At 37.1% G+C, this 18,162-nt stretch overlaps 2 protein-coding genes and 1 pseudogene across 5 annotated transcripts in view; 1 reads left to right on the forward strand and 2 right to left on the reverse strand.

The window, feature by feature from the left end:
- Positions 1 to 490: 490 nt before the first annotated feature.
- LOC306873758 (aprataxin-like) lies at positions 491 to 3,318 on the forward strand (annotated as a pseudogene). The gene is made up of 7 exons: positions 491 to 516; positions 876 to 1,059; positions 1,428 to 1,487; positions 1,670 to 1,883; positions 1,972 to 2,075; positions 3,036 to 3,191; positions 3,290 to 3,318. The product of its transcript is annotated as an aprataxin-like (transcript).
- An 18-nt stretch (positions 3,319 to 3,336) lies between these two features.
- On the reverse strand, positions 3,337 to 12,392 carry LOC306873402 (choline transporter-like protein 1). 2 transcript variants are annotated; one of them, XM_079422665.1, is made up of 16 exons: positions 11,937 to 12,392; positions 10,333 to 10,419; positions 9,814 to 9,956; positions 9,590 to 9,726; positions 9,417 to 9,510; positions 9,105 to 9,274; positions 7,950 to 8,039; positions 7,743 to 7,873; positions 7,475 to 7,661; positions 6,901 to 7,069; positions 6,655 to 6,811; positions 6,385 to 6,468; positions 6,174 to 6,311; positions 5,374 to 5,610; positions 4,869 to 4,946; positions 3,337 to 4,362 (listed from the first exon to the last, which is right to left on the reverse strand). In XM_079422665.1, the coding sequence occupies exons 1-16, from the start codon at positions 11,958 to 11,960 to the stop codon at positions 4,342 to 4,344; spliced, it is 1,947 nt and encodes a 648-aa protein (XP_079278791.1). In that variant the 5' UTR covers positions 11,961 to 12,392; the 3' UTR covers positions 3,337 to 4,341. The 2 variants fall into 2 exon arrangements, with proteins under 2 accessions (XP_079278791.1, XP_079278790.1); XM_079422664.1 differs by having other exon boundaries at positions 9,814 to 10,036; positions 11,937 to 12,192.
- Positions 12,393 to 14,331: 1,939 nt separating this feature from the next.
- Positions 14,332 to 18,162, reverse strand: part of LOC306873432 (phospholipid-transporting ATPase ABCA1-like) — a 37,535-nt gene continuing 33,704 nt past the window's right edge. For both annotated transcript variants that reach the window (XM_079422712.1, XM_079422711.1), the window contains exons 47-50: positions 17,672 to 17,775; positions 17,499 to 17,591; positions 17,164 to 17,407; positions 14,332 to 15,975 (exon numbers count right to left, since the gene is read on the reverse strand). In XM_079422712.1, the coding sequence (XP_079278838.1) occupies positions 15,835 to 15,975; positions 17,164 to 17,407; positions 17,499 to 17,591; positions 17,672 to 17,775 (582 nt within the window). In that variant the 3' untranslated portion in view covers positions 14,332 to 15,834. The remainder of the gene's footprint in view (positions 15,976 to 17,163; positions 17,408 to 17,498; positions 17,592 to 17,671; positions 17,776 to 18,162) is intronic.

Here is an 18,162-nt window from a genome sequence, read left to right on the forward strand (position 1 = left end):
CATTTATACATTTTGCCCCAAAATCACGTAAAAACAATACATTTGTAGAAAAGATGTTCAGGGGATTAATTTAGTAACAGGTGTACGATTAAAACAACCTCTTTCAGCATCCGTTTTAGTTTTGTTTCGACTTGCCCACTGTAAATCAGTGCTTTAAACTTATAAATAAAAAACTTGTGATTAATCTATATAAACTATAATAAAAGTGAGGGATATTATTTTGTAATTTGTTAACTGTTAATCCTGTAAAACACTTTATTCTATATAATAAAACAATAATCTGTTTTTATTTTCTTGCAGTTGAATTGAGAACTGATTGCAACAGAGGATTTATCACTGTTAAACAGGCAATATTACAGTAAATATTCAAAGAAAATATTATAATCTAGACAATAAAATATAATATTAAAGAAAACAAATCTGATTAAATATAATATTGCATGTTTAAACTGTTTGTTTACTTTTTAACAGTTGGGTGTCAATGTGGACAATGTGGTTGTGGGCAAAGGCAATCAGGTACAGTGTCATCAAAAAAACAACAACAGTATTTGACACACTTTCTCCATATTTATCTCTGTATGTTTAAAAAAATTATAATTTCAGTCAGATGTTTTGTGCAATAGGCTAAAATGTTTCATTTATGTACAGTACAATTCTGGTTAAAAATAATCCAATCAGAATTCCACATTATTTTCACTAAATAAACACAAGGGAGAATTATAACCCAGCAATGAAAAGCAATAATTACTTGCATATATTTTTAACATTTTAGAGAATGTGCAGCACACTTATCATTTATGTGTTATTCATCATCTAGCATACCTATTTTTTCCACAAATGTCGTGTTCTCTTGTAATTGAGGCTGTATTGCACAGGTTACTGGTCTTAACATCCTACAAACCACATGTCGCCCACCTCTACAATCAGGTGACTGTAAAGCCAGACCAGAGACTTTACATGGTCAATCAGCAGTATCCTTACACTGTCAAGTTCACTGAGGACACATCCACACCCAGATCTGCCGTGGAGCTGAGCAAACCTTCAAAAAGAGCCCAACGGGTGAGCTCTGAGGGGAACAGAGAGAAGATCAAGAGCCCTGCAAACACACCATCAGACCATCACAGAATGTCAGACGATTCACCTCCGCCAAAAAAGACACTGCCATCAGTTTCATTTGGTCAGAAATGATCAATAATTTGCAATGAAATTCAAATATGATAGTTTATACCAATAATTAAGGACTTTTAGGGAGTAGTTTTGCATTGTACTGATATTTTTTTTGCCTATTTTTAAATTTAAAAAAGTTTCTGAGCTGGTTAGAGAAATTCTGAAGGTCTATATTAAAGATTGTTTTTAAATGTTGACCTCTTTTACTACATTGAGCTTTCACTGTAGACTAAAACACTGCAAACTTTATTGTTTCCCAGGAATCTGCTGGCCATTGGAGCCAAGAGCTTAAAGTGTCAATGCAGGACCCTGAGATGCAGGTATAAGTTAATAATTTCTTTTCAAAAACTGAAACTGACTATAAAGACTTTTACATTGTTACACATTTTGATGAATCCTACTCCAAATGCTGTTCTTTTGAACTTTCTATTCATTAAATAATCCTGAAAATTCAGCTTTGCATCACAGGAATAAGTTACAGTAAACCAGTATTTATCCTCAGGTGTATAAAGATGAGAGGGTCGTGGTCATCAAGTACAAGTACCCAAAGGCACAGTACCACTGGCTGGTGCTGCCGTGGGACTCTATCTCCAGCCTGAAGGCTCTGCTCAAACACATGCAGTGTGTGGGGGATCAGATGCTGCAGCAGTGCCCTGACGCTCACAAACTCACAAATGGCGCTTCAGCATGGGATATCACGCCATCCCCAGCATGAGGTACATGCATCTGCGTCCTGATTGGCTGCTGATGTGGGGAGGGCGGGGCTTGTCATGAATTAAATGTTTAGGATGTTTATTTTTTCTGTCATGTCCACCTGCAAGTAATCAGCCAAGACTTTGACTCACCGTGCTTGAAGAACAAGAAACACTGGAATTCCTTCACTACTGACTATTTTGTGGAGTCTCAAGGTACATTATACACAAAAACAGCCGGTTATTCAAAATTAAAGATTAATGTCTTTGTAGTCTTATAATCAAAATGTAATTACTTTCTCCATCACATGGATGTAAATCATTAAAGGAATAGTTGAAAAATGAAAATTTGCTGACAGGCCATCCAAGATCTAGATGAGTTTGTTTCTAATGTAGCATTACATCACTTGTTCACCAATGGATCCTCTGCAGTGAATGGGTGCCGTCAGAATGAGTCTAAACAGCTGATAAAAACATCACAGTAATCCACACAATTCCAGTCCATCAATTGTGTGAAAAGCCGTATGTTTGTAAGAAACAAACAAATCTATGATTAAGATGTTTTTCATTTCAGACTGTTGCTTCTGGCTAAAATATAAATCCTCTATTCCATAATATTGCATGCTTTCTCCGGTGAAAGTCATTTCGTCTGAATCATGAGGTAAATCTGCACAGATCAAGCATTTTTTACAAGCAAAAATAGTCCAAAACAGCTCTAAACAAGTGGGTGGATTTCAATGTGAGAGGGGATGGACTTTTTCACTGGAGGAAGCATTATTATGGATTGTGTAGTCATATTTTGACCTGAAAAGTAAAGTTGAAATGTCTTAATAATAGATTTGTTTATTACAAACATGCAGCTCTTCACTTCACAAGATGTTAATGGAGAGACTGGAGTGGTTTGGATTACTTGTGGTGTTTTTATCAGCTGTTTGGACTCGTGGACTGACGGCACCCATTCACTGTAGTGCAAGGGATGTAATGCTGAATTTCTCCAAATCCGTTCCTATGAAGAACAAATTCATCTACATCTTTAAATGGCCTGAGAGCGAATATATTTTCTGCAAATGTTCCTTTCTGAGTGATCGATTCCTTTAATAAATGGAAAAAAAAAGCTGTTTAGAGAAACAAGCAGCTGTATAATAAAGCAAAGCATTCATACGTATCTTTCCACAGATGTCATTGCGATGCTGGAGCATGATGGGAAAGTGACAGTGAAAGAAGGCACTAGTGAATTACTGAAGCTGCCTCTGCGCGGTCTTTTGTGTCGTAAAGAGCAGCCCACGATACCTAAACTAAAAGAACATCTCAAAACTCACCTGCCTTTAATCGGTTTCAATTCAACAATTCATTTGGTAAACCGCCCATTGAATCCTTTAGTAAATTCAATTTGTTCTGGATATCTCGATATTGTGTTTTCTTTCATTCAGTCTTCACTCACTTTCATTATGAACATTGATACAATAATGAATCAATAACGTTGCACGTCTCTTTGGTTTTATTGAATGCAGTGTTTAAAAATGGTAGTTAAAAGTAGATTTTCCTTTCACACAAATACACTTGATTGAAGCTAATGTGTAATTTCTGCACTAAATGAAATTGCACAAACTTTGTTGATTGCTGGGACAAACAGGCCATCAGAGCCTTGTTCTTTTCAAACAAACAGATTGCAATTCCATTTAGTGTTGTTTGTGATGTATAAATTACACACTTCAGCTTATTGGCACGAGGGAAATAACAATCATTATTATGCTGTTCATGTAGAAACATAACATACTGCTGCATAAAACAAAATCATCAGAAAATATAAGCAGGAACTACTCAAGAATAATAAAATCATACTCAAGGAATAACTCAACTGATCTGAAACTGAGGAGAGGGGATCCAATAATATTGCTTACATAGAAAAACAATGACGGTTCGAGTCTCTGCAGACAGGAGTGGATTTCACATCCTTTCAAAATCAAAGGACATAAACAAGATAAAATACAAAAGCACCTTAAAAAATAAAGTTAGATAACTAAAGCAGGAGTTTATGACATTGCATTTTTAACCAACATATCTAAAATACTAAGGCAGCTATTGCTAGTCCATAACTTCTGTATAAAATTGACTACCCTAATCTAATAATACAAATAAAAATGCTATTAGAAAAAAAACTGATTTATGCTCCTACATTTTTACTTTAAATAACTTGCAAATATTCAACCTCAAGTCTTTTCCCACGCAAGTTTAATTTTTTTTTTTATAAAAAAAATTAGGAGCAGATATATTAGCACTACAGACATCTACATCCAGTTTGTGTTGTGTTTTTGTGCATGTACCCAGCTCACTGTCCTAGAGCTTTTCTAATGTCAAATGCCCTGCAGTCATGACAGATGTCTGTCACATTGTAATCCCTGAAGAGAAGCTTTTGTGCATCTCAATAGCACTTTTGCATCACCATAGAGTGTCAGCTGATGTAATACTGCGCTGGTCTTCATCAAGCCAGTGTGCCTCCAGTCTGAAATATAATAAATGATACACGAGTAAACAAATAAATGTATATTTAATTATTTTGCTGGAATTTCCAACTTCCAAATGTCTAATTGGGATAGTTCACCCAAAAATGAAAATGGTCAACATTTAAACATCGTCATGTTGTTCATTTCTTTCTTTGGTTGAGCACAAAAGAAGATATTTTAAAGAAATCTGGTAACCAAAACCAGTAGCTATTGACTTCCACAGTATGGAAGAAACAAAAATACTAATGGAAGTCAATGGCAACTGTAAATATTCTTCAAAATATCTTCTCTGCTCAACAGGAAACAAACTTGTACAGGTTTGGAACAACATGAGGGTGAGTAAATTATGACAATTTTCCCTTTTGGGTGAACTACCTCTTTAAGATGGGCTTACAAAATCAAACTTGATTGGAACACAGCACTAAAAAGGTGTTTTTGATGAGAAACCTGATCAACTGAAAAAAAAAAGAAAAAGAAACTATAATAATTGTCCTTTTAAACTCACCATGGCTTTCATTTCCCGACTCTCTCCTTCTACTTTGCCGTACCGCTCTGTGGCTTTCCTGGTGTTTTCTACAAACTCCTACATGAATGATCACAAAGAGACACCAACAACATATTTAATGTGATATACAACAACACAAGACGTATATAAATGACTTTTTCATTGACCTTGAGGTCAGAGGAAATGAAAGGGAAACTGTCCGGAGTGTCTATTTACACTAAGTGCAAATAGCCCATCTTGTTGGCAAAGGGTATTTACACTACTCCTCCCAATAACGTGTGACTGAGTTAGTCAGCACTAAAAAAAGACGCCAATTCAACATCAGTTTCAGCGGCAAAAAGTGCTTGCTTTTTGACGCGATCGACCCGAGTTCGAACCCGCCTTTTGCCCAACTTTTTTCTCACTTTTCAAATCACATATCGCATCAGAAAGGCATTTATTTTCAATAAAAAAAGAAGGAAATAGTGCACTTAGTGCACATAGCCGCTGCCAGAAACTGTCTCACCATAAGGGCCCTGTCCATGTAGTACTCTCTGCCCGGGCTGCCGTTGTTGTACTTAGTGTCGATGGCGAAGCAGAGGAAGAGAACGTCTACTACGATCTCAAAGATGGAGAGGAAGCAGTGGGCCACCAGGAAGGCGAAGACGCACACGATGATGAGCGGCAGCACCCAGACGGTGTATTCACGCTGATAGTTCAGCGAAAGGACGCCCGCAAACGCCGTACATGACACGATCAACACCTGCAGACACGAAAAACAACTGTTAGAATCACTGTTTTAGCCAATTTTAGCATCATTAATATATCATTATTAAAGTTTTAATATTGTGAATTAGATTTTAATTTTAGTAATGTCTGTTTCGTGTTTGTCATTTTATTATTTTTTTTTAGGTCTATATAGAATGCTTTGTATTGATTAGTTTTCTCTGTTGTAGTACTTAAAAAAAAAATATATATATATTAGATTAAAAAAAAAAAAAAAAAGTTAATTGGAAAAAAAGAAAATGGTTTAAAACTTGAAAATAATACACGGTGCTTTGCCAACTAACTGGAATAATATAAGTACTAAAATGACCAAAACTGAAATAGAAATAAAAATATATTAAAGCTAAATAGAAGCATATAAAATAAATATGAATATATATATACTAATAAATAAGAACAAAATTACCAAAACAAACTAAAATTACAATGAAAATGAAATAAATAAAAACGTTAATACTATAAATAGCATATAAATATTTAGTAACATAACACTGATTTCTCCGCAGTATAAAGGGAAGCTGCGAATCTGTGAATAAATACCTTTCCTAAAAACAGCACAAAGTCCCCGACACTGTTGATAGCTGCCACACGGAGAGCGTTTTCCACGAGGATGAAGAAAGCGTCTCGCGCAGACGTGCAGAAGTTGGTGCTGTTGATGGCCGTTGCCGTATATGCGTTCTGAAAAAAAGCCACATGATTAATGTATCAAATTAAAACAAATTAATTCTTATATTTGTGCCATAAGACTCACCGTGTTCAGGTAAGTGAGGCACTTCTCTAGACACCACAGACAGCAGATACACGCCTTCAGCATGCAGCGCGCACAGGCGTTTTCCTACAGCAACAAAACAGGCCTCAAGTTTAGGAGTCTATGCTACCGTTCAAAGGTTTCAGCTCTTTAATTCATCAAGGATGCATTAAATCAATCAAAACTGAAAGTAAATACATTCGCAATGTTACAAAAGATTTCTATTTGAAACCAAATCTGTTGCGACATTAAGATGAGCTGAATGTGACTGACTCTTCCTTTGAGCTGACTGTGGATGTAGGTGAGGATGAGTCTGGGAATTTCCACTAGAGTAATGATGAAGGCTCCTTTCGCCACGGTGCCCAGATGATAGCGCATCAGACGCAGCACAGACGACACGATGGGCGTGAAGGGCATCTGAGACTTATCTCTACAATCAGACACAGAAACAGGGTAGAACTCACGACTGTTGTCCTTTATGGACAGATGGAGGAAAGCGAATGACCTTTGACCTCTGACCTGGTGAAGTAGTAAGTGACGACAGCTCCGGCTACGGTCATCTGCTGACAGGCGAGGATGAACTCACTGATCCAGATGAGGCCCACGGCGTGGTACCACACCATGTACTGCAGCGGCCCGTCCATTCGAAACTCCACCAGACCTGTCTGGTTACTCTGCACTGGACTTCCTGTGGGGAAAACAGATCTCTCAAACACTGTTTCTGGAGAAACAACCATCCGATTAAGGCTGGGGAATATAATGAATGTTTATGATAATATTTCTTCTGAGATAAAAATAAGCACATTGTGAATATAGAGATCATTTGTATGCGTATGAGAAAAAGAGACTTTTTTTATAGCGTTTCAGATGTAAACTTAAGCAAAATGCCATTAGAGTTAATAAATTTTTTATTGATTAGTAAGTAAATAATAAAAAAAAAAAAATAATAATAATAATAATAACACTTTGTGTAGTTCTGTCATTTTAAATGTACTTTACTGGAGCAAATACATAACAATTGAGATAGGAAGCTATATCGTGACTACCAGAAATGTCGCCCACCCCAGACCTTCATTTGATTGCTCTGACAGACCTGCGGATCCGAGGAAGAGGAGCACGGTGATCCAGTAAACCCAGAAGAGCATGAGCGTGAGGAAGGTCCAGAAAGGCTGCAGGGCCAGCAGAGGCAGATGAGTGAACACTTTACCAGCCACGTGAAACAGAGCGATGGTGAGCGCCACTCGCTTCCTCATGAAGAACATCAGCAGCAGCAGAATCACCTGAGGTGCACCATTATTCAATATTACATATCTGCATAGTAAACAAGTTTTATATATAGTAGTATGGGACTTCAAACGTACAGTGAAGACAGTGGCAGCGATGGCGTAGATGAGCAGGGCTTTCTGGTTGTCTTCGGCCACCTCCAGTTCCAGAGTGGCATTCGCAGATTTACTGTGATCCACATACAGCCACCACAAGATCCCCGTCCCACCTGCCACAAACACAGCGCTGCCTCACACTTCACCGGCTCACTATGACCTGCAGCCTATGAAATACTAAAGTCTCACCAATTGACCCGACCACCACAACGGCTGTGAGAATCCAGACCAGAACCACAGAGATGTAGCGGATCACAACCATCAGGATCAGAGACAGAACTGCAGCACAGAGCAGAGACAGAACAGTGCTTTAAAACTCGCTCTTCTGACCACTGATCTTCAACATATGCTAAATCAGTTATTACGGTTAACTAAAACTAAAATAAAGCCACAAAACAACAACAACATTTTAATATTTGAAATAAAAACATTAGCTGAAATGAAATAAAAAACTTATTTCAGCAAGTTTCAGCTAGTAATCAATAAAAACAATACAGTGGTTTAATAAAAAACTAATAAAAATGACAAAAAAAATACAAAATTATTAAAACTGAAATTACAAGGAAATACAATAAAATCAAACTCAAGCTATTAATTGATAAAAACTATACATTCATATTTAATAAAAACAAAAAGTAATAAAATTATGAAAACACAAAAAGTTTAAACTGATGTGGTAAAATAACTAAAAAACTTAATTTAACAATTAATAAAAGCTACAGTCATGTTTAATGACAAAAACTAATAAAATTGAGAAAAACAAATAAAAAAAAAAAAAAGGCTAAAACTAACTTAAATTTAAATGCATGTCAGCTAGTTGCCAAGGAAACATTTCTCATTTTCATTTAGTTTAAATTGATGTATTAAAATAACTACAAATGACCTAAAACTAATAAAAATTATATAGTCATGTTTAATAAAAATGAGAAAAACACAACATAAAATACCAAAACTAACTTAAAATGTAATAATAATAAAAAACAGTAAGTGAAATAAAACTTATTTCAGCTAGTTGCTCAGGAAACATTGGCAACATTTTAATTTAGTTTGATGTACTAAAATAAATAAAACTTAAAAATGTATAAATTAGTTCAAAATATTAGTAAATTGCTTAAAAATAATATGTTTTTATATGATATTTCTTATAATTTAAAAAAATATATATTATTTAAAAATTTATAAAAATATAATAGTATCTCGATACTAAAAAAGCACTGATGCAAATCAGGTTTTGTATTTATGAAGCTAAAACTTAAGAGATGTTAATGGAAGTTTTGATTCATGTAATTTGTATTAATGTTGGTCTGAAGTTTTCATGAGAAGAGTGCCGTGTAATGAGCTGACCGAGAGCGAGCAGACACAGGCCCATGATGATCTCTTTGGATGTCATGACTCCAGCGATGACTCGGTGCACCACGCTGTTATCACTGACAAAAGTGATGAAGGCCTCTGCAAACTTGGCGTAGCAGGAAATGTCAACTGGCACACAGCGGTGAAACATAGGTATGGATGCACTACACAGACAGTGTTCAAAAGCATATAAAAAATATACATTTACAAAAAAATTAATACAGCAGAAAGGACTTCTTTCAAATACATTCCTAAAAAAACGTACAGATCCCAAACTAACACACATGGACTAAATACATGGACTACCTCGGATGGACAGGAAGTGTTGGACATTTTGTAACCCTATTAGGGTGAGAGGAATACATGTCCGGTTGTACATCATAGGAGCACAAATCAGATCCTAGAGAAAACAATACAGGAAAACAAAACACCATTAGGCATAAATCCCATTTCAGGACATGTGACAGCACTGAGCTCACCGTTAACTGTAGAGAAATTTGTGATATCCTCATAAGTCTTCAGCTCGGCGTCTGGACACTTCGAGACGCACAAAGCCACAGATTTAATCTTTCTTCTCAGTATGTCGATGTTACAGGGGTCCAGGAAAAAAACATACCTGTGACAAAATCATTGAACAAACTGTCACTCAACACCTGTAAAATCTACAGAGGAGGCAGCTGTGTTTCCGCTCGTTCTCACACACTTTCTGGAGGTGTGGTCGTGGCCGCTGAGCTCTATTCCTGGGATTCTGGCGTTCTTCTGACCGCAGGTGTTCCCGTAGCTGTCGTACCCTGATATGAGTCTGGACGCGGCCCCTGTCGCAATGGAAAAGCCACAGATGCAGAGCTGCCGCAGAAACACAGGATGAAGATCAGGACACGGGACACAACCGGTGGCACCAGTTATTAATGGGCAATAAATGCCCCCTGGAATTGATTTTCAGGTGAATTATTTACCTATATAAAGATATTTTTACCATATAAAAACAGACAGAATACTGTCCATTTAATTCAAGTACTTAAGTTGAATCAATTAATTAAATGCACTTCATTTAAACACTTATTACTACTATATACAATAATAAAAAATAACATCAGACAATGATAATGACATTGCTTAAAATGAATAATAATTATAATTCACTTAATGTTCTTGTATTTGTAATAGTGTTCAATAATAGCATTTATTAATTTTTTTTTAATATGTGAATTGTGTTTCCTACCATGCCGACATTGAAGAGGATGAACAGGAGCAGCCATGGGATATCTGTGCACTTCCTCTGCTCTAAGGGTTTCCACTCGCGGGTCTTCTGTAAAGGGGAAGTTGACATAATTGACATGACACACACAAACTCTCTTTTAACATAAAATATAGCTAAATAAATTCATGCATGCATAAATAAATACATGTTTTTTGTGGATCAAGAACCATTTTCTAATTACTTTATATATTTTTAATAACTGTACATTACTTTTTGTCTCAACACATAACGACTTAGGCAAACAACAAAAAAAAGCATGTAATTAAAATAATGAAAACTTAAAAAAGACAGTATCATTTTAGTATTATATATACTAAGATAGAATTTTAAATTGACCTTTATTTTTTACGTGTTCAGTTTTCATTTAAATTGCAGTTTTAGCAATTCTGTTATGTGCTTGTTTATATACATACACATAAACACACACACACACACACACACACACGCACACACACTATATTGCCAAAAGTATTGGGTCACCCCATTCTAATGAACATGTTTGACTACTTTAGTAATTTCTATGAGTACAAATCTTAATGTTTAAGCATATAATGATATTCTAGGGAATTGTGTGCTTCTAATTTTATTGCAACAGTTTGGACAGGACCCTTTTCTATTCTAACATGACAGTGTCTCTGTGTATAAGACAAGGTTCAAAAAGACATGATTGATTGAGTCAGTGTGGAAGAACTTGACTGATCTGCAGAAAGCCAAGTCCTGATCCAGCTGAACACTTCTGGTGTGACTTTAAATGCAGACCTTGAGCCAAAAACTCATCACCAAACACCACACACACACACACACACACACACACACACACACACACACACGTGTGTGTGTGCACGCACGTATGTATTTATGTATGTTTATGTGCTTACGTATGTTTTAGTCATTTTTTGTGCTTTTGTTTCATTTATTGTTGTTTTTATTAAATATGTCTTATATTATTAGTTTTAGTAGTCAACTTAAACATGTTTTATTTCAGTTAGTTGCAAAGGTAACATTTCAAATGTTCATTTAACTGCTTTATTCTAAAGTTTTCCATCTAATATTTATATATTATTGAATTATTTTTATTTTATTTCAACTTTATTTTAATTAACGATAACTATTTTAATAAGTTTGAATATAAAAATAACAACACTGGTTTCCAAAAATGTAAGCTTTTATTTTTATCCCAAAATCTTATACTTGGGAAAAGTTCAGCTGCATAAAGCAGGAATAAAACATTATGAAAGCACCATAGTGAATGAATGGGATGGGACTGTCTGAACACACCTTGACCAGTTCTCAGTGAAACCCGGAAATGAGCTTTACACTGTTGACAAACAAACTCTGCATTGATTTATCGTTATTTTGATGTGATAAAGGCGATAGACTCAACAGCTCCCAGTTTAAAGCACACATCCCTTCCATTTTATAAATCTACAAGACCCTTGCTTGCATATGAGTGACTAATATGAGTGTTTGCTCTTGCACTCATAACTTCATGCAGTGCATGTAAAAAAGTTTACAGATGCCAATCAGCATGCATTTGCACGATGTTGTGTATTATGAAGCCTTACCTGTGCGCTACCGCAGCATCCCATAATTCCTGAGTTGATGAGAATCACAAACGCACGTGAAACAGCGCTAAATCAGCGCGCGCTGCAGCAATTTCCGAAGAATGTGCTGTAAAAGTTGCACATTGGTAATAAATACGCATAAATGCTCTTAGAAACAAAGACACGTAGGCTGTAGCAATCGTGCATGAATATAAACACACACTCGAGCCGCTACTGTTACTAAATGGATTAGGATCAGTTTTTCAGGATCTGACGTGCTGTAATTCTCCCATGAATTCCGTCACAGCAAGGTGAAGAAGGCGGAGCTGTCCTCTCCTCCTCCTTTTCTTCTGTCACACGGGAAAACATTGAACTAGGGTCAGATATGCCACACTCCAGTTCCCTCGGTGTGACATTATCGCGAGCTGCTAGTGTCTGATTGTGCATATACATTAATATTAGGACGTTTGTTAAGCTAGTTAACGTAATGTCATTGAACGAATCTTGAAGAGATTCTTTTGTAATGATTCGGTTAATATGATTCACAAGGAATGCATGGGATTAATGTCGTTAATTATGTTGTTGACAAAATTGTCACAGTAGACAAACGTGATCTATAATAACCTGATCGACAATAGTGATAAACCGTGAACTTAATTAAAAGATAATACAATATTAAACGTAAATTCAGAATTCGCGCAAAAAGAGACTGCGAACCCGTGCCTGGAATTAGTGAATCAGATCGAATCATTCGAACGAACCGATTCGCTACAATGATTCGGAGCTCGTTTGCTGTGACTTTAGCACCATCTAGCGAGAAAAATAAGTAGTGCGAAAACCTTTTATTGTCTGCGACCATTTTATGGTCACATTATGGAGCTCCTGTGGACATTTGGCGCAGAGGTAATATCGTGAAATCATAAGACTGTAGAAGAAGTTACAGATTGTTCTGTTAAAGTCATTACCATTGTTTTTTCCCTTTGTGGTAAGAATCCAAACAACTTTGCTAGACAAACTACCTGTAAATATTAAACAGAGCAGCTAAAGTGGAGATGCCGGGGATTGAACCCAGGGGCCTCATACCACTGAGCTACATCCCCACCAGGTGTTCATCAACATTTACACCTCTGGAACTTCAGAACAACACCTGTCATACAGGTGCATCTCAAAAAATTTAAATATCGTGAAAAAGTTCATTATTTTTTTGTAATTTATTTCAAAAAGTGAAACTTTCATATATTTTAGATTCATTGCATGTAAAGTAAAACATTTCAAAAGTTTTTTTTGTTTTAATTTTGATGAGTAGAGCTTACAGCTCATGAAAGTCAAAAATCCAGCATCTCAAAATATTAGAATATTTGCATTTGAGTTTCAATTAATGGCCATCCCTACAGTATAAATTACAGGTGTCTCTTGTTTGTCTCTTGTCTCATTAAACCACAATAATGGGGAAGACTGCTGACTTGGCAATGATCCAGAAGACGAACATTGACGCCCTCCACAAAGAGGGTAAGTCACAGAGGGTCATTACTGAAAGCTGTGGCTGTTTACAGAGTGCTGTATCAAAGCATATTAAATGCAAAGTTGACTGGAAGGAAGAAACTGGGTAGGAAAAGGTGCACAAGCAACAGGGATGAACGCAAGCTTGAGAATACTGTCAAGAAAAGCTGATTCAAACACTTGGGAGAGCTTCACAAGGAGTGGACTGAAGCTGGAGTCAGTGCATCAAGAGTCACCACGCTCAGACGTCTTCAGGAAAAGGGCTACCAAGCCACTTCTGAACCAGAGACAACGTCAGAAGCATCTTAGAAAAGAACTGGACTGTTGCTCAGTGCTCCAAAGTCCTCTTTTAAGATAAAAGTAAATTTTGCATTTCATTTGGAAATCAAGGTCTGGAGTCTGGAGGTAGACTGGAGAGGCACAGAATCCAAGCTGCTTGAAGCAGGGCTCTTCGATTAGCTTTATTTGAGGGCCGGATTATCGAACAGAAAATTTGAAGGGGGCCAGGGGGTGGGGGCCGTCCCGATCTCTTTCTGAGGGTTCTATAAAATTAGAAACTAAATTGAAATTTAAAATCTTTAAAAGGTTAACATTAGTGCTGTCTGTCAATCGATATATAAAAAAGTAATCACACATTTCTCTGTAATTAACCATGATTAATTGCATATTTATATTGTCATAATTTCACATTGAACCTCCAAATTAAATATAGTATATTTTAAACATGTTTTTAGTTTGTTTATATGAAGAGATTTCTTTTGTGTAACTTGTTTATTTGATTTGGGGTTTGTTTTAAAATTACAGTTTAGTTTTATTTACATTTATATATATATATAACATTATATAACATTAACATTATTTATTGCAATTCTTTTTCATTCTACTCACAGAACAAAACATAAAAAGGACACAAGAGTGACTGAAATAGCTTTTTAATATTTAAAATGTAAACACATACATTGTAACACAGAAAATAATGGCCACGGTAGGACATCTAAAATTGTCTATTAACCTTTTGTTAAACGCAAAATGTCCTGTTTGTGAATTATGAATGTCAAGACCATTATAAAGTGCTTCAGTTTTGGATCAAAGACAAAACATTTTTTCTTCTTCTTGCACGTCATTCAATGTGCAGCAGGGATTGTTGCTTAATTTCTGAAGGTGTTTGACTAAAAAGCACCTCCTGGATTTGAAAAATAAATTGAATCGGTAGCACCACATTGCTTTTGGTCACTTCACGCTGTAGGCAAACAACAGCGGTGCCATTGGTCGAGATCCTAACAGTGGTATAATAAACTAAACTTGAGCATTTAGGATAAGGAGGCACATCCTGAGATATTAACTCCTGTACTAGAGGCCTATGAATGTCATTTCTATGAAAAAAAAAAACAACAAAACATAGCTGTTGTCTCTCAAGGCCTTATTGTACAATGAAACTCTTGTTTCAAATCACATGGTGTACAAAACAACAAAAATGTAACATTTCGTGGCCTGCTGAGAGCCACTACCATAATATCCAACACCGACAACGTGTTTGCTTGATATTGCGTTCATTTGCTATGATTTTAAACCACTTGACCTGCTTTGGCACGGACATGATTTGTTTCTGTACAGTTTCACACAATATGAACTCGCCTCCGCTTCGGCCCGTTGTGGACACAAAAATAACTATGAGGTCCCACTAAACTCGGCTCAAGATCAGCGAACATCTGTTGAAACCCACACAGAAATACTTCAGGATAACAAAGCTGGAACATGCTTGAGCTTACGATGGAGTCCTAACCACGGCATCCACGTAAAAAGCATGCAGTTAACTTCTAAAGTCGTCCGCTCCGTCTTCACAGTAGACTTAAATGATGCCAGTGTGTGCTCCACGCTTCCAGTCCATTAGCAGAGTGTTGTTTCAAGGCACGACACTTTCAAATACTTGACAATAATAACAATAGTACAACATTGCACGGCGTTGCATCAAAATATCATTTGAGTATAGTTTTAAAATGCATATCTAAAAAAGTACAAAGACCAAGAGTAGTTGATGAAATGCAAAGTTTGAAGCCTGCGCTAAATGAGGAGATGAACTTCGGCCCTGAATTAACGTTATATCTCATTGGCAGTGTCTGATTGATATTTTTGCAGACGTCTTGTCAAGCAAACATTCACCGCTAGTGGAGCAAGTTTCCTCACGATGGAGCGACGAGCACCAGGCTCGGCCTCGCTGCCATCGGTGTTCGTTTTACTTCAATCTTCTCTCTTTTTTTGCATTGATTTGCATTGTTTGTTTCAGTAGTGTGCTTCAGGTCCAGCGCCATCTTGTGGGCACAAATACACACAGCTGAAAATTAAACAAAAAACTAAATAGTACAAAAAAATGACACGCTAGTCCCATGAAGGTGGATTGTTGTATACACTGAATGGCAGATCACACCACCGTCTCTTTGGCCTTCTCGTCTACGAGGAAGGCGTTCAGGTGAGAAATGTCCACGACGGCATCGTTTTTGTTCATGGAAATGTCTTTTAAGTGGTCCTCGTCACTTTGGTCCTTGGCAAAATTGACAAATACCTGAAATGAACAGACAAACAGATTGAATCACAAATGATGACCTTTACATAGTGCGGTCATTTTAATTATAATTTAGTTTTTGTTTGTATTTTACGGCAAATGTAAAATGTTTTTAATTTTTTAATTTACATTAATGTTCAAAAGTTCTTAAATGTTTTTGATTGCAGTTTCTTGTGTTCACCAAGACTGCCTTTATTTGATTTAGCCTTAGTTTAATTTATTCCTGTGATGCAAAGCTGATTTTCAGCATCATTACTCCAGTCTTCAGTGTCACATCATCCTTCAGAAATCATTCAGATATGCTGCTCAAGAAACATTTCTGATTATTATCAATGTTGAAAACAGTTGTGCTGCTTCATATTTTTGTGGAAATTATGATACTTGCTTTTTTTAGGATTCTTTAAAGCCGGCGTCGGCAAGTAAGTTTGGCATCGGGCCAAAAAAAAATGTCACCACTAGATGGTGGGCCAGAACATAGTCAAAGGATAATTTAAGATATTAATTGATGAAAAGTGCAACCAGAATTGCCTGTGACTGACTGTTACAGTGTATTTTGTAACTGGTAGTGAGCTGTTACTCTGTGTAAAATCCTGCAAAAGTCATTAACAAAAAGCCACATTTGTGTGGCGGTGTCTGATCAGAGTATGTGAGCGGACTGGAGCGTCAACAATTTCCCCTCCGCGCTCCGAGCATTTAATAATCACTCCTCTCCCGCTCCACTCCACGCTCACTGATATCAGAAAGTATTTCAGTATGTTTGAAATATCACAGTTCTATGGAAGCCCGTTTCTTCCACTGAATAAAAAAAAAAAATTTATTGCAATTTTTTATCTCACAATTCTGACTTTTTTTTTTTTTCACAGAATTGCAAGTTATAAAGTCAGAATTGCGTGTTAAAGTCCACTTTTGGCCCGCGGGCCGCCTGTTACCGACCACTGCTTTAAAGAATGGAAAGATTAAAAAACAGCATTTATTAGAAATAGAAATATTTTGTAACATTATAAATTTCTTCACTGCCACTTTTGATCCTTGTGGAAAGAAAAGTATTGATTTCTTTAAAAAAAAAAATATTTGTATTTATTTATTGCGCAGCAATGTAGTAGTTTGTACAGCATTTGTGTGTTTTCTGACCTCAGCAATTCATGTATTGCAAACTGTGGCACTGAATATCCCATAAAGCTTTCTTACTTGATCTAAAGTGGTCTGTGAGACAGAGTAGTCCTCGATGTGGAGCTGCTCTTTGTTCTTGGAGAGGAGGCTGAAGATGCGGGCGAGGGACGTGAGCGACGAGGGCAGCTGGTACTGCAGCATGTTCCTGTGCTTCTCCTTCAGGGTGCTGCCCGGCAGCTCCCGCTCGATGAACTCCATCATCGGCTCCAGCTGCGGATCGGCCCCCGCCACCCGCAGGATGATGGTGTACCCGTCACCGAACCTGGAAGCGCCACAGCAAAAGAGCTCAGCCAACTGATTCAAAAGAGTCGATTCTCTGGAATGATTCAAAACCCTGGCGTCTAACTGCTTACTTGTTTTTTAAGTGCTGCACACTGCCCAGGCAGCGGAACCTGCCGTTCACCATGATGGCCATACGAGTGCAGAGCGCTTCACACTCCTCCATACTGCAGAAACAAACACAGCAAAGTCAAGCAAAAAAGTCAAACTGAAAGCATAAGCCGCTCTGACTGAGGTACTCTCTCACCTGTGCGAGGTCAGGACGACCGAGCGTCCCTCTTTAATGATGCTGAGGATGCAGTTCCACAGGGCCCGCCGGGCTTTGGGGTCCATCCCAGTGGTGGGTTCGTCCTGTAACCACATTGACAGCCAGGTTAACCGTCGCCCACAAATTCAGCCAGAAACACAAGCAGAACACCATAAAGAGAGGGAAGAGCGTAATCATGTTCCTCCGCTCTGATTGACGGCCAGCAGGAAACTGGAGCGCTGCGCTGCCTCGCTTTAACTGCTAAATGCAACCCGGTTCCTTGGGAATTAAACGCTTTACGGGTATTGAAGAAGAAAGAGACTCATTTTTGGTGGTTTTATGTCTGTCTTTTTTTTCAGTGCAATAACTTTGCACAGGTTTTGCTCTGGTTTTGCTCCAATTTGATGATGAATGCTCTTTTTGCTACCAATAATTCACCTCACAAAACACACTCTGGTTGGCATAAAATATTTATTCTATTTATTTAGCTT

This window comes from Barbus barbus (genome assembly GCF_936440315.1).
Source record: "Barbus barbus genome assembly, chromosome: 8".
Classification (NCBI taxonomy): Eukaryota; Metazoa; Chordata; class Actinopteri; order Cypriniformes; family Cyprinidae; genus Barbus; species Barbus barbus.